This window comes from Theropithecus gelada, chromosome 1 (assembly GCF_003255815.1).
Source record: "Theropithecus gelada isolate Dixy chromosome 1, Tgel_1.0, whole genome shotgun sequence".
NCBI lineage: Eukaryota > Metazoa > Chordata > Mammalia > Primates > Cercopithecidae > Theropithecus > Theropithecus gelada.
Window position 1 is genome coordinate 182514671 of NC_037668.1, and position 12073 is coordinate 182526743.

Here is a 12073-nt window from a genome sequence, read left to right on the forward strand (position 1 = left end):
ACTCAAATGCCATGGTTGGCTTGTGAATGAAATTCCCTTTCATCCTGGATCTAATTTTGTGAAGACAGTTTTATTGGAACACAGCCACACACATTCATTTACATGTTGTCCATGGCTGTTTTCAGCTACCAAGGCAGAGCTGAGAGTTGAGACAACCACCACATGGCCCACCAACCCTAAAATATTTACTATCTGATCCTTTAACAGAAAAAGTTTGCCATCTCCTGCTCTAAGGAATATCTGATGAAAAGAACGAGAAGTAAAACATCTTTAAGTTCCCAAACCAAATTATGGTTATAAGGAATCATCAACAATAATGTCTGCAGAGTAAAAGTCTATGTTTATTTGTTTTTATTAGTTAATATCTTAATCTTGTCACAAAGTGGACTATTTTAAAAAATATAGTCTCATATAATTAGAAACAGTACTTGCAGGCCATGCTATGTTTTTGATAGAATCTACTGACAAACTCTTTAAAACAAAGTTTGGCTTATATACTATTATCCTAACTTTTTTTTTTTCTGTATCCCCAAAATATCCATTTAGACAGGTGGGAGGGTTAAGCTAAGAGTTATTGCCTCACAAGAAAAGGAATCTCCATCTTCCCACCCCTAAGCAACTATTAGCTTTCTTTTTTAAAAATAATGTACTAGAAGTCAAATCAATGGATATGTAACCTTATATAAATGTTTTAATAGATTAGCACAAAATTGGCTATATCATTATTTTACTTTATAAAGAAAAAAATAGTCCAGGCATGGTGGCTCACACCTGTAATCACAGTACTTTGGGAGGCTGAGGCAGGAGGATCACTGGAGCCAGGAGTTTAAGATCAGCCTGGACACCAGAGGAAGACTTCATCTCTACAAAAAACAAAAAATTAGCTGGCGTGGTGGTGTGTACTTGTAGTCCCAGCTACTCAAGAGCCTGAGGTGGGAGGATTGCTTGAGTCTAGGAGTTCTGAAGCTGCAGTGAACCGTGATTGTGCCACTGCATTCAAACTTGGGCAATGGAGTGAGACTTTTGTCTCCAAAGAAGACAATTGTTCTATGGTTTTGTTACAAAGACCATCAATGAATTAACATTAAAGTTTACAGCCAATGCTCATACACAGAGGCAGAATTTTAAAATGTTTTTTCTTGGCAGAGGGTATGGCAACATGAATTCCTTTTAATTCTTTAAGCTGAAGGAATTAATGAAAAGAATGAACCAAGAATAAAATCACCATGCTTTCAATAATAAAGTAACACTATTAAACATAGCTATCAAAATATAGTCTTAGTTATTAATTAATAGGAAAAATTAAGCAATTCTATCAAGCAATAAAAAAAGAAAAAGTCATTAAAAGGCTGAACAAAATATGGAACATTCAGTGAGAGCCAAATACGTTGAAAGCTAATAAACTGAAATAATAAATACTCGTGGAATAATCAAGATCTACAAATACATTTAAAGCATTCTAAGTACTTAGTACTATATACTATACTACAGGTACTATAGTAGAGGTAGTAACAGGTACCAGGTACATTAGAATATATGTAGATACTATAGTGCCTATAAGTACAGCTAACACTATATGCAGCATTTACTATTGCCATTGTTCTAAGAGCTTTACATAAATTATCTACTTCACACTAAGTACTGTTATTGTCCCCACTTTATAGCTCAAGAAACCCAAGGAGATAGAGGTTATTAAGTAGTATCGTTAGTCAAGGTCATAGTAAGTAGTAGAAGTAGCATAATCAATATGGCTCCAGAGTGTAACTCCTAACCCTCATTTTATGATAGTATATAATAGTTCCTCTCTTACACAAGGGTATGAGAAAAAAAAAATTTGAAATGTTTGATAGTAACAACCCATAGAACTGGAGCCTTCAATACTTCACAATTTTATGATAATTTTTCAAATAATGTTACTAGAGGAAAATACTAAAATTTGGGTTATCTTCTTTAACAAATATCTTGATTATATATAGCATTTATGTACAATGCTAGGTAACAAATACAGGATAATCTCTTTTAAGAATATATAGTCTAACAGCTGGGCGCAGTGGCTCACGCCTGTAATCCCAACACTTTGGGAGGCTGAGGTGGGCAGATCACCTGAGGTCATGAGTTCAAGACCAGCCTGGCCAACACAGTGAAACCTTGTCTCTACTAAAAATACAAAAATTAGCCTGGCGTGGTGGCATGTACCTGTAGTCCCAGCTACTCTGGAGACTGAAGCAGGAGAATCACTTGAACCTGGGAGGTGAAGGTTGCAGTGAGCCAAGATCACATCACTGCACTCCAGCCTAGGCGACAAAGCGAGACTCTGTCTCAAAAAAAAAAAAAAAACACACACACACACAAAAAGAATATATAGTCTAAGATTCATGGTTTAAAAATGTAAAGGTATTTCCAAGTCAGGGCACATAAAATGGGAGATTCCTTCTGCCTGAACTCCCGAGCCCCTCCGAGCAGAATTCAGGAATGTAAGTCAACATCTTCTAAACTCACAGCTGCTAAGGAAAAGTGAATCACTCTCTTTTATTTTGGGAGAACACGCTGGGAGTTTTGTTTTTTTTTTTTTAAAGAAATTTAACCAAAAGCCACAAGTTAATTTGTTCACTTGTTTGACAGAGTTCTAAGGAATACTTGGGATAATAACAGCGTTTATCAATCATAGCCATAAACACAATAATCTAATCATAATTATTTATGCTGAATAATTGGCCAGACATAAGGTAAGCATGCACTTAATGTGCGCACATGCGTGTACACCCACACACACCTCAAGTCTCACAATATTAATCAGAGATATATAAATCATATTGCTCTACTGCTGAATTTCAGTTGGAAAAGAAAATCTAGAGAAGATGCTGCTCCTAAAGGAGTTTTTCTTGCACACGTTAATAAAAATACTAATTTGCTTTCTCTTTATGGCACTTTAGGGCTCAGGAAGCATTTTCAAATCTCCCAACACGACAATACTCTATACCACAACATTCGCTCCCTAATTTATATTCTTTAAAAATGTGTACCTAGTTTTATTAAGGACCAACACTGGTCTGAGAATTTCAAAGGATGGGAAGGAGTTATTCTTCCAAGCAGAAGAAATAACAGAACAATAAAAAGTAAAAGCTAAGCTAGTGAGTGAGCATCAAATGCAAGGTAGAAAGCCACAGATAATGAAGCTGAAGAATCCAGACAGAGCATACTGTGACAGGCCTTGCATGACATGCCAGGGAGTTCTGATTCTGTCCTTTAATAGAAAACCAGTGCTGAACTTAAAGCAAGAGCATAGCATTATTAGATTTACATTTTAAAAAGATTACTATAGATATAAGACTGGAAGTAAGGATGTGCTAATACAGATGAATGGAAAAACCCAGATTCAAGAAATACCTGGTAAGTTAAGCTGAAAGAAAGGAAGATAAAGCAGAGGAAAGAGTCTGTCACTCCCAGATTGTTAGTTTGGCCGGCTGGGTACATGAGAAGGTGGAGAATGCAAAAAAGATAGTATTCAGGGCTATACCCATAATACCTACAATAATGCCTTGACTGAGGCAGCTGTTCACTAAAAATGTGTTCAATTTGTTGAACTAATGAATGCGTAAGCAGGCATTCAGAGATAAGTATCAAGCAAAGGGGAGACTTGAGACTAGGGATACAGCACTGATGTGATCAGTACATTGATGGCAGTTAAAACCATGACAGTAAATGTAACTGCCCAGAAACACAGAATGGTGGAGCTAGTTCTCCGTTTTCATTTTTAAAGGGTAGATGAAAGACACTCCATGAAGAACACCAAGAAGAAACCGGTGAATAGTATAAGAGCAAGAGAAGAGTGGAGTATAGAAAATGAGAGAACAAAAAGGAAGAGTAGTCATCAATATCACAGGCAGCTGAAAAGTACTATGAGATAAATAAGGACTGGAAAGTGTGTCAGATTTGGTGAAATAAGGGTCAATGATAGCCTTGCCAGAGAAAAGATTACATGAGGATGCAGGAGGTTGAGGAACAAATAAGAGGGAGAAGTTTACATCAACTCTTAGGATGCTGGGCTGTGTAAAGAGAAAGAGATGGAGGCCATGGCTAAACAGAAGTTTCTTCCCCTCGCCACCAATTGGAGAGATACTTGAGAGTATTTAGAATAAAGGAAAGAAGCTGGAAGAAATGAATAGGTTGAAAATATAGGAGAAAATAAAACTGACAGCACTGTCCTGGAAGAGATAGAAGGAAATAAGAATGATATTATTAAGATAGGAAGACGACTGGCCTTGAAAAAGAGTCAGGATAAAATTGGAGGTTGGTAAGGTTAAACAGAAATGTGTTAGAATTGGGAAATACTGGGGGTAGGGAGATGTTAAGAGAATTTACAGCTGTATTTCCTCAATTTCAGAGATAAGGTAGATCCTATCTGTGTCTGAAAGAAAGAGTGGGATAAGCTGTGGAGAATGGCAAATATTTGGGATAATTACAAAATGACAAAGAAAAGAATGCAGAGAAAGTGTTAAGAGCCATGTGGATTAGACAAAATGGAAAAATTAATACAAAAAATATATTGGCCAGGTACAGTGGCTCACACCTGTAATCCCAGCACCCAGCACTTTGGGAGGTCGAGGTGGGCAGATCACCAGAGGTCAGGAGTTTGAGACCAGCCTGGCCAACGTGGTGAAACTGTCTCTACTAAAAATATAAAAATTAGCTGGGCATGGTGGCGGGTGCCTATAATCCCAGCTACCCGGGAGGCTGAAGCAGGAGAATCGCTTGAACCCAGGAGGCGGAGGTTGCAATGAGCTGAGATCACACCATTGCACTACAGCCTGCGCAACAAGAGTGAGACTTGGTCACAAACTAAATAAATAAATCAAGGTATCAACGGAAAAATCGGCAGAAGACCAAACTGATAATTCAAAAAAGGAAATACTACTAGTAAGCACAAATTAAAATAAGTAATTTTTTTTTTTTACTCTAAATAGTCAAATTGGTAACACTGGCAGATACCTACTTTTAAGGACCTCTAGGTAAGGTGACAGATACAAAGGCATGTACATAATTTCAATACAATAAAGGTGACTGCAAGGATAGACATATGCCTAGAATACAACTAAGAAGAAGAGCCACTGGGAGTGTTAGAAAAGATAAGGGCCATAACAACTAGAAGAATGCCTCGGCCATGGCAGCTGTTCACTAAAAATTGTTGAATTTGTTGAATTACTGAGTGATAAAATACGAACCATACAGGAGGCAGTTTTATGTAATGGAAAGTAATATAAAGCAAAAAGACTCGGGTTTGAATTTGGGCTTTCCTACAAATAAGTAGTGCTATCTTGGAGCTTCTAAGAAGACTGTTTCCTCATCCATAAAACGAGAATACAAACTACTTTTCAAAGTTGCTATGAGGAATAAATAAGACAAGTAAGTTATATAAAAGAACCTAAATGATCATTTGAATAAGGAGGGGTAATCTGATTGTGACATGAATAGTTCAATGACCACCAACCCTCCCTCCCCTCATTGCTTCATGAGATCCCTTTTGAAGGGGCACACTGGGTTGAAAAAGACATTTCAAAGTTGTAGTAAAAAACCCTAGGTCCCTACCACCACAAGCGACAAAAGAAAAACAGTTTAGATGTCATGATGACTATGTTCTTAGTATAAATAGAAAATAAAACCAGAGGCAGATACATAAAAATTACAAAATAATTGAGTCAGGGTGTTACTTTTTTCTTTTTTGTTTTTCTCCAAACATTAGTTCTGATTACATTATTTAACAAATATATTTTTAAAATTGGACCTGATATATCAAGACAATTATAAATTATAGAAATACCACACTGATAACAGACTAAACTCATCTGTTAAGAATTAACCAGCAGTAAAATAACAATATAGTTTAATCACTTGTTATTTGCCAGGTTTTAGCTTTCATATTACTAAATCTTTGATTCTCACAACAATTCTATCAGATAAGTAATAATATTAAGCCCATTTTGATGATGAGGGAATAGAGGCACAGAGTGGTTAAATAACTTGCCCAAGGTCACATAACTAGGAAATGGCAGAGCCTGGGTTCCACCCTTGCAATCTAGTTCCAAACCCGAGCTCATAAACATATTTAAGGCCTTCTGAAATGGCCAGGCTAGAGGTATCACTCTCCTAGTATCAGCTCATAGAGGCAACTATCATCTCTTGGTTAAAAGCTGCATCTTTGAGATCAAGCATCTTTGCATGTTCAGTCATTATAAGCTGCTGTAGCAATAGTTATTACTTCACATGTACAAGAGGGCTTCTCTAGCATACTATCATACACCTATTTCTACAGGCACTTGGGAGGCTTGATTGCATCCATGCTGACACACAGAACAGCAAGCTGATGCTACCTGCACTCACATGATTTACTATGTTAAAAAAAAAAAAAAAAAAAAAAAACAGAAATTTTCATTCTAAAGGATGATGCATAAATCATTTGTCCCTATGTTTATCATAAATATTCAGAGACCTCATATAAAACAATTTTTTTTTAAATTTACTTCAGTAAAAATTTTAAAAGCTTCCTTGGACCACAAGATATAAACACTCAAGACAAAGCAAACGTAAGCCAAGGTTCTCATGAAGTCACATAAATAATAAAACTTTAGCATGCCCCATCCCGATCTTGGCCAAAATCAAATGCTTCAGGAAGATTCTAATTTCATTAGTGTTCACAGAGTATGAATAATACACATCTCCAAAAGGAATAAAAACAAGCAGAAATCCCTTGTAATTTTTATCCTACCTAATATTACTTGATTTCAGATGCTCCTCTGATTTCAAGTTTTCGGTCCTCATCTGGGACTTAAATGAAACGTTTTCTCCCACAATGACTATCTGCAAGAACATCCAATTTCTCATAAGGTAGAATGGTTTAAGACATTCTAGATAGAGGAGAGGAGGAAAATATGAGTTAACCCACAATAACAGAGAACCCTATGAAGAAAATTATTTTATCTTTATTTGAAATGACTTAATGTGAAAGGTAAAGGAAAAATGTCAAAGTCTTTTTTTTTTGTTTAATGTTTCTTAGAACAAACATTTAAAAATTTATATTTCTAACAGATTCTAGTTATAGACCAAAATGTTATTCTAATGTTCCTCACTGTCTGAAAACTGAGTGATCACTACAGGACAAACAGATACCAGTTACCAAGCAGGACTCTTTTAAGATCAGGGTGAGAATGCCCTGTAGAACACGGAAGCAGATGAACTCCTTACTGAAGAAAAAATATGTAAAACAAAACAATCATGTAAAAAATATGTAAAACAATTAAAACACAATTATAGGTAGTATGAATAATGCTAAGATCAGTTGAAACTGTCAGGTTTTTCAATTCTCATTTACTGTACAAATTTGGTCATTTTTATATCATAGATGCAGTGTTAAGGACTAAGTGTACTATGATGGAAAAAATCAATGTGATCCCTGCCATGGATTTAAAATCTAATGTAGAGACGGACCAACAAGGAAGGAGGCAGCAGCGGTTAAAAGCATGGCTTTGGGAGTCACACTTTCTGCACTCCAATGGTATGTCAGGTGTAAATCAAGTCACAAGAAAAACAGTACAATTTCTTGGGGACTTCAATTTAAGTCAAAGATTTGGACAAAGTAAGTTATTATTATTGCTATTGATAATTGCTTACGTTTATAATTAGTATGTGCCAAATACAAAGCTAAATATTCTATATGCATGATATCATAAAATGGGAGTATAATATAGTAAGAATGTCTTATATTCAAACTGCCTAGGTTCAAACCAAGCTCTGCCACTTACTAGCTGTGTAACCTTAGGTGAATTACTTCTCTATGCCCCAGTTTTGCTAGAAATGAGATGGAGATAGTAAAATACCTACCTCATTGAGGTGTTTTGAGGATTAAATGAGGTAACAGAAGTAAAGCACTTAGGACTGTTCCTTGGTAAGTAAGCCCTCAAAAAATGTTGGCCATTATTGTCATTATCATTTTATAGTTATTACTCCTCCCAGCAATCCTAAAAGGTAAATGCTATTATTATCCTCAGTCTATAAATTAGGAACTTAAGAACTCACACTAATCAATTTTAAAATAGAACATTTTTCATAATTCTTCACAATAAAATATGTCTTAGGAGAAATTTCAAATACGTGGCAGGTCTGTGCAGACTTTGCTGCCATACTTCCAAAGCATGTATTCAATCTCCTGTGACTTTAGTTGCACTTTAGTGGAAAAGAATGAGAGAAAATATTTTATGATAAAACTCAAGTTCCTCAGCATAGCATAAAGTCCCACAGCTTTTCACTTTACACTTTATGATCCAGTAAACCTCAATTACTTTTAGTTTCTTGTTGTTTTGCCCCTCAGTATCCTTATTCATGCTTTTTCACTCATCCTAGAATACCCTCCCACTTCCCTCCTTGTCTGGTTAACCCATTCTTGTATTTTAAACTCAGCAACTCCTAAAAGCAAGTCTTAGTTTGGCTGAGTACTCCCAGTGCATCTTAATGTCCACATTTATTATTGGACTCACAGTACTACAATGAAGTTATTTGTGTACACATTTCCTTCACTAGAGACTGTCCTATTCAATCATGCATACGTAGCGCCTCACATAGTGCATGGCATACAAGTTGCTCAAATAAATTCAGGTTAATTTGGACTAAATAGTTTCTCAATAAAAGGTAAAGATCCTAAAAATTCAAGGTTTCTCAAACCTGACAATAGTTTTAAAAGTCTTCACCGAAAACAATCTGAAAGGTTTTTCATCTGAGAACCAGGAATAACATACTTTTTCTTAAGAACACCTACCATTTTATATAGTCAATCAGAGAAATACATAATCATTTACTTGGCTCTCTGAAATTCACATTTTGTTTTCATCGTAGTGGGATCTATATAATATATACAGAACATTAAATATTTCTGCAGAAATACAAAATCTAAAATTTCAAACAGAACATAAGCTCACAACCCAAATGAATGAAACAAGTAGGTTAAGCCATAAATAACAGGAAAGTTATTTCCCCTCATCTCAATTTTTACATTAAACAAGGTATGCCAAAACAATGCTTTCCAAAGCAATGAACCCAATGCTTTTTAAAAAATAGTCCTTTTTTGGCAACAACCCCTGTACCTTCTTGAAATAATAAACAGATTAAAATTAGTATATCAATATATAAATGGTCAGATAAGACCACCTTAGAAGACATAACAAAATAATCAGATGATTGCACATACAGATAAAAGGTTAACAGAATTCCAAACAAGAAGGATACCAAAATGAAAGCAAAAATATGAGTAGATACTAGAATTAAAAGTAGTGTTAAAGTAAGTAATAGCAGACTAAATTTATTTGGAAATGGTAAGAATATGAAAAAACTGACAAAGGGACAACATTACAAGACAAAGTACAAGGAGTTAATGCAAAGAAAACAGGCTGTCAAGAGAACAAGACAAGCCACAGACTGGAAGAAAGTATGTGTAAAACATGCATTTCATAAATGACTTATCTGAAATATACAAAGAACTCTTGAACAATAAGAAAACAAGCAACTCGATTAAAAAATGAGCCAAAACCTTAACAGACACCTCGCCAAGGAAGATATCAGATGGCAAATAAGCAGGTGAAAAGATGCTCCACATAGTCTTAGGGAAATGCAAGTTAAAACAATGATACACTACTACACTATTAGAATGGCCAAAATCCAGAACAATTACAAAACCAAATGCGAATGAGAATGTGGAGCATGGGGAACTCTCATTCACTGCTATTGGGAACGCAAAACGGTACAGTCACTTTGGAAGACAGTTTAGTAGTTACTCACAAAGCTAAACATAATCTTACCATATGACCTCTTGGTATTTATTCAATTGAGCTGAAAACTGATGTCTACACAAAAACCTGCACATGAGTATCATATCGGTTTTATTTATAATCACTGAAAACTAATTTATCCATTCACCTACTGAAGCAACCAAGATATCCCTCAGTAGATGAAAGGATAAACAATCTGTGGTACATCCAGACAACAGATTATTATTTAGCACTAAAAAGAAATGAGCTATCAAACTATGAAAAGACATGAAGGAAACTTAAATGCATGTTACAATCTAAAATGACTATATACCATAGGATTCCAACCATATGACAGTCCGGAAAAGGCAAGAACTATGGAGGTAGTAAAAAGATCAGTGGTTACCAGGAGTTGGAAGGGAAGAGAGGGGGAATTAATAGGTGGACCAAAGAGGATTTTTAGGGCAGTGAAAATACTCTGTACTATATAACAGTGGATACATGTCATTACACACTGGTCCAAACCCACAGAGTGCACAACACCAAGAGTGAACTATAATGTAAAATGAACTTCAGGTGAATATGATGTGTCAGTGTAAGTTCATCAATTATAACAAATGTACCACTCTGGTGGGGGACGCTGATAATAGGGGAGGCTATTCATGTGTGTGAGCAAGGGGTATATGGGAAATCTCTATACCTTTCTCGCTATTTTTCTGTAAACCTAAAGCTGCTTTAAAGGAAAAAGAAAACAAGGTGTAACCATATCCTTTGACAGGTGACAGTGAACAAAAATCAGGTTGGAAAAAGAAACGGTGATTTTTGTTTTTTTTTAACTCTACTGCCCAGGCTGGAGCACAGTGATGCAATCATGGCTTACTGCAGCCTCAACCTCCTGGGCTCCTGCTTTAGCCACCCAAGTAGCTGCAACTAGAGGCATGTGCCACCACAGCTGGCTAATTTTTGTATTTGTAGTAGAGACAGAGTTTTGTTATGTTGTCCAGGCTGATCTTGAACTCCTATGCTCAAGTGATCCTCCCGCCTCGGCCTCCCAAAGTGCTGGGATTACAGGTATGAGCCACTGCACCCAGCTGAAACAGTGCTTTATAAAATGTAAAGCTCCATAAAATTTTAGATCAGGGAGAAATAAAGTTCAACTTTCTAACTTGGTACAGGTAGATAATATGAAAGATGGACAAGTTAATTAACTCAACTAGCAACAATATTTAAGATACTGTCTGATTTAACTAAATAAAATATGCTATAAATTATTGTGGTACAAATAGTACATTCTCTACTTCCAGGTACTCTTTGAAATTGAAAAACAAAAGATACTCAAAAGTCAAACTTGATATTCTCACAAGAGCCATTATTTAGCCCATACTTCCAGATGACAATTATCTAGACGGTTCTTTTTCTTAATTATTTTCCTGAGTAAAGAAATGGGTGCTGTATAGTAAAATAATCTGGCCAGGTGCGGTGGCTCACGCCTGTAATCCCAGCACTTTGGGAGGCCAAGGCAGGTGGGATCATGAGGTAAGGAGTGCGAGACCAGCCTGGCCAAGATGGTGAAACCCCCCTCTCTACTAAAAAAAAACAAAAATTAGCCGGGTGTGGTGGCGGACACCTGTAATCCCAGCTATTCTGGAGGCTGAGGCAGGAGAATCGCTTGAACCGGGGAGGCGGAGGTTGCAGTGAGCTGAGACTGCGCCACTGCATCCAGCCTGGGCCACAGAGCAAGACTCCGTCTCCAAATAAATAAATAAATTAATTAAATAATTTAACAAATTAAACCAGATACAGATTATATAAAACCTGTGATCGATTATTAACTGCCTCCAATGAATCACACACTTCTTGGCATTTGCACCCCTGGAACTCCTACTGACCCTGGGTTTGGCCATGTGACTTACTTTGGCCAACTGGACTTCAGTAAATGTGACACTGAGACTTTTTAAGCACTGGCACATTTGGGCTTGCCCTTTTGGAACACCATTAAAACACGATGAAGCTGAGGATGACAGACTACTTGGGAAGAGAGACTCAGTTTTCTTAGCTATCACAGCCACTCCAGTTGAGGGCCCAGACATTTGAGCGAAGTTGTTTTGGACTATGCAGGTCAGACTTAACTTGATCTAGATGGTCTGAGATATGGGAAACTACCAAGCAAAATTTTTGGACATTTTAAGCAAAGGTATGACATGAATGTAATTAACTGGTAGTTTCTTAAAGAGTTTTGTTAAAGGGATCAGAGGAAAGAGTGGGAGAACAGATATCATTTG

The 12073-nt window shown here is 36.3% G+C and overlaps 1 protein-coding gene across 9 annotated transcripts in view; it reads right to left on the reverse strand.

Annotated features, from left to right (window-relative positions):
* Positions 1-12073, reverse strand: part of SMG7 (SMG7, nonsense mediated mRNA decay factor) — an 87631-nt gene that overhangs the window by 51327 nt on the left and 24231 nt on the right. For 3 of the 9 annotated variants that reach the window (XM_025377167.1, XM_025377220.1, XM_025377185.1), the window contains exons 2-3: positions 7876-8012; positions 6764-6902 (exon numbers count right to left, since the gene is read on the reverse strand). The exons of 5 other annotated variants lie outside the window; for them this stretch is intronic. In XM_025377167.1, coding sequence (XP_025232952.1) covers positions 6764-6879 — 116 coding nt within the window. In that variant the 5' untranslated portion in view covers positions 6880-6902; positions 7876-8012. The remainder of the gene's footprint in view (positions 1-6763; positions 6903-7875; positions 8013-12073) is intronic. One more of the 9 variants, XM_025377193.1, reaches the window with a different exon arrangement.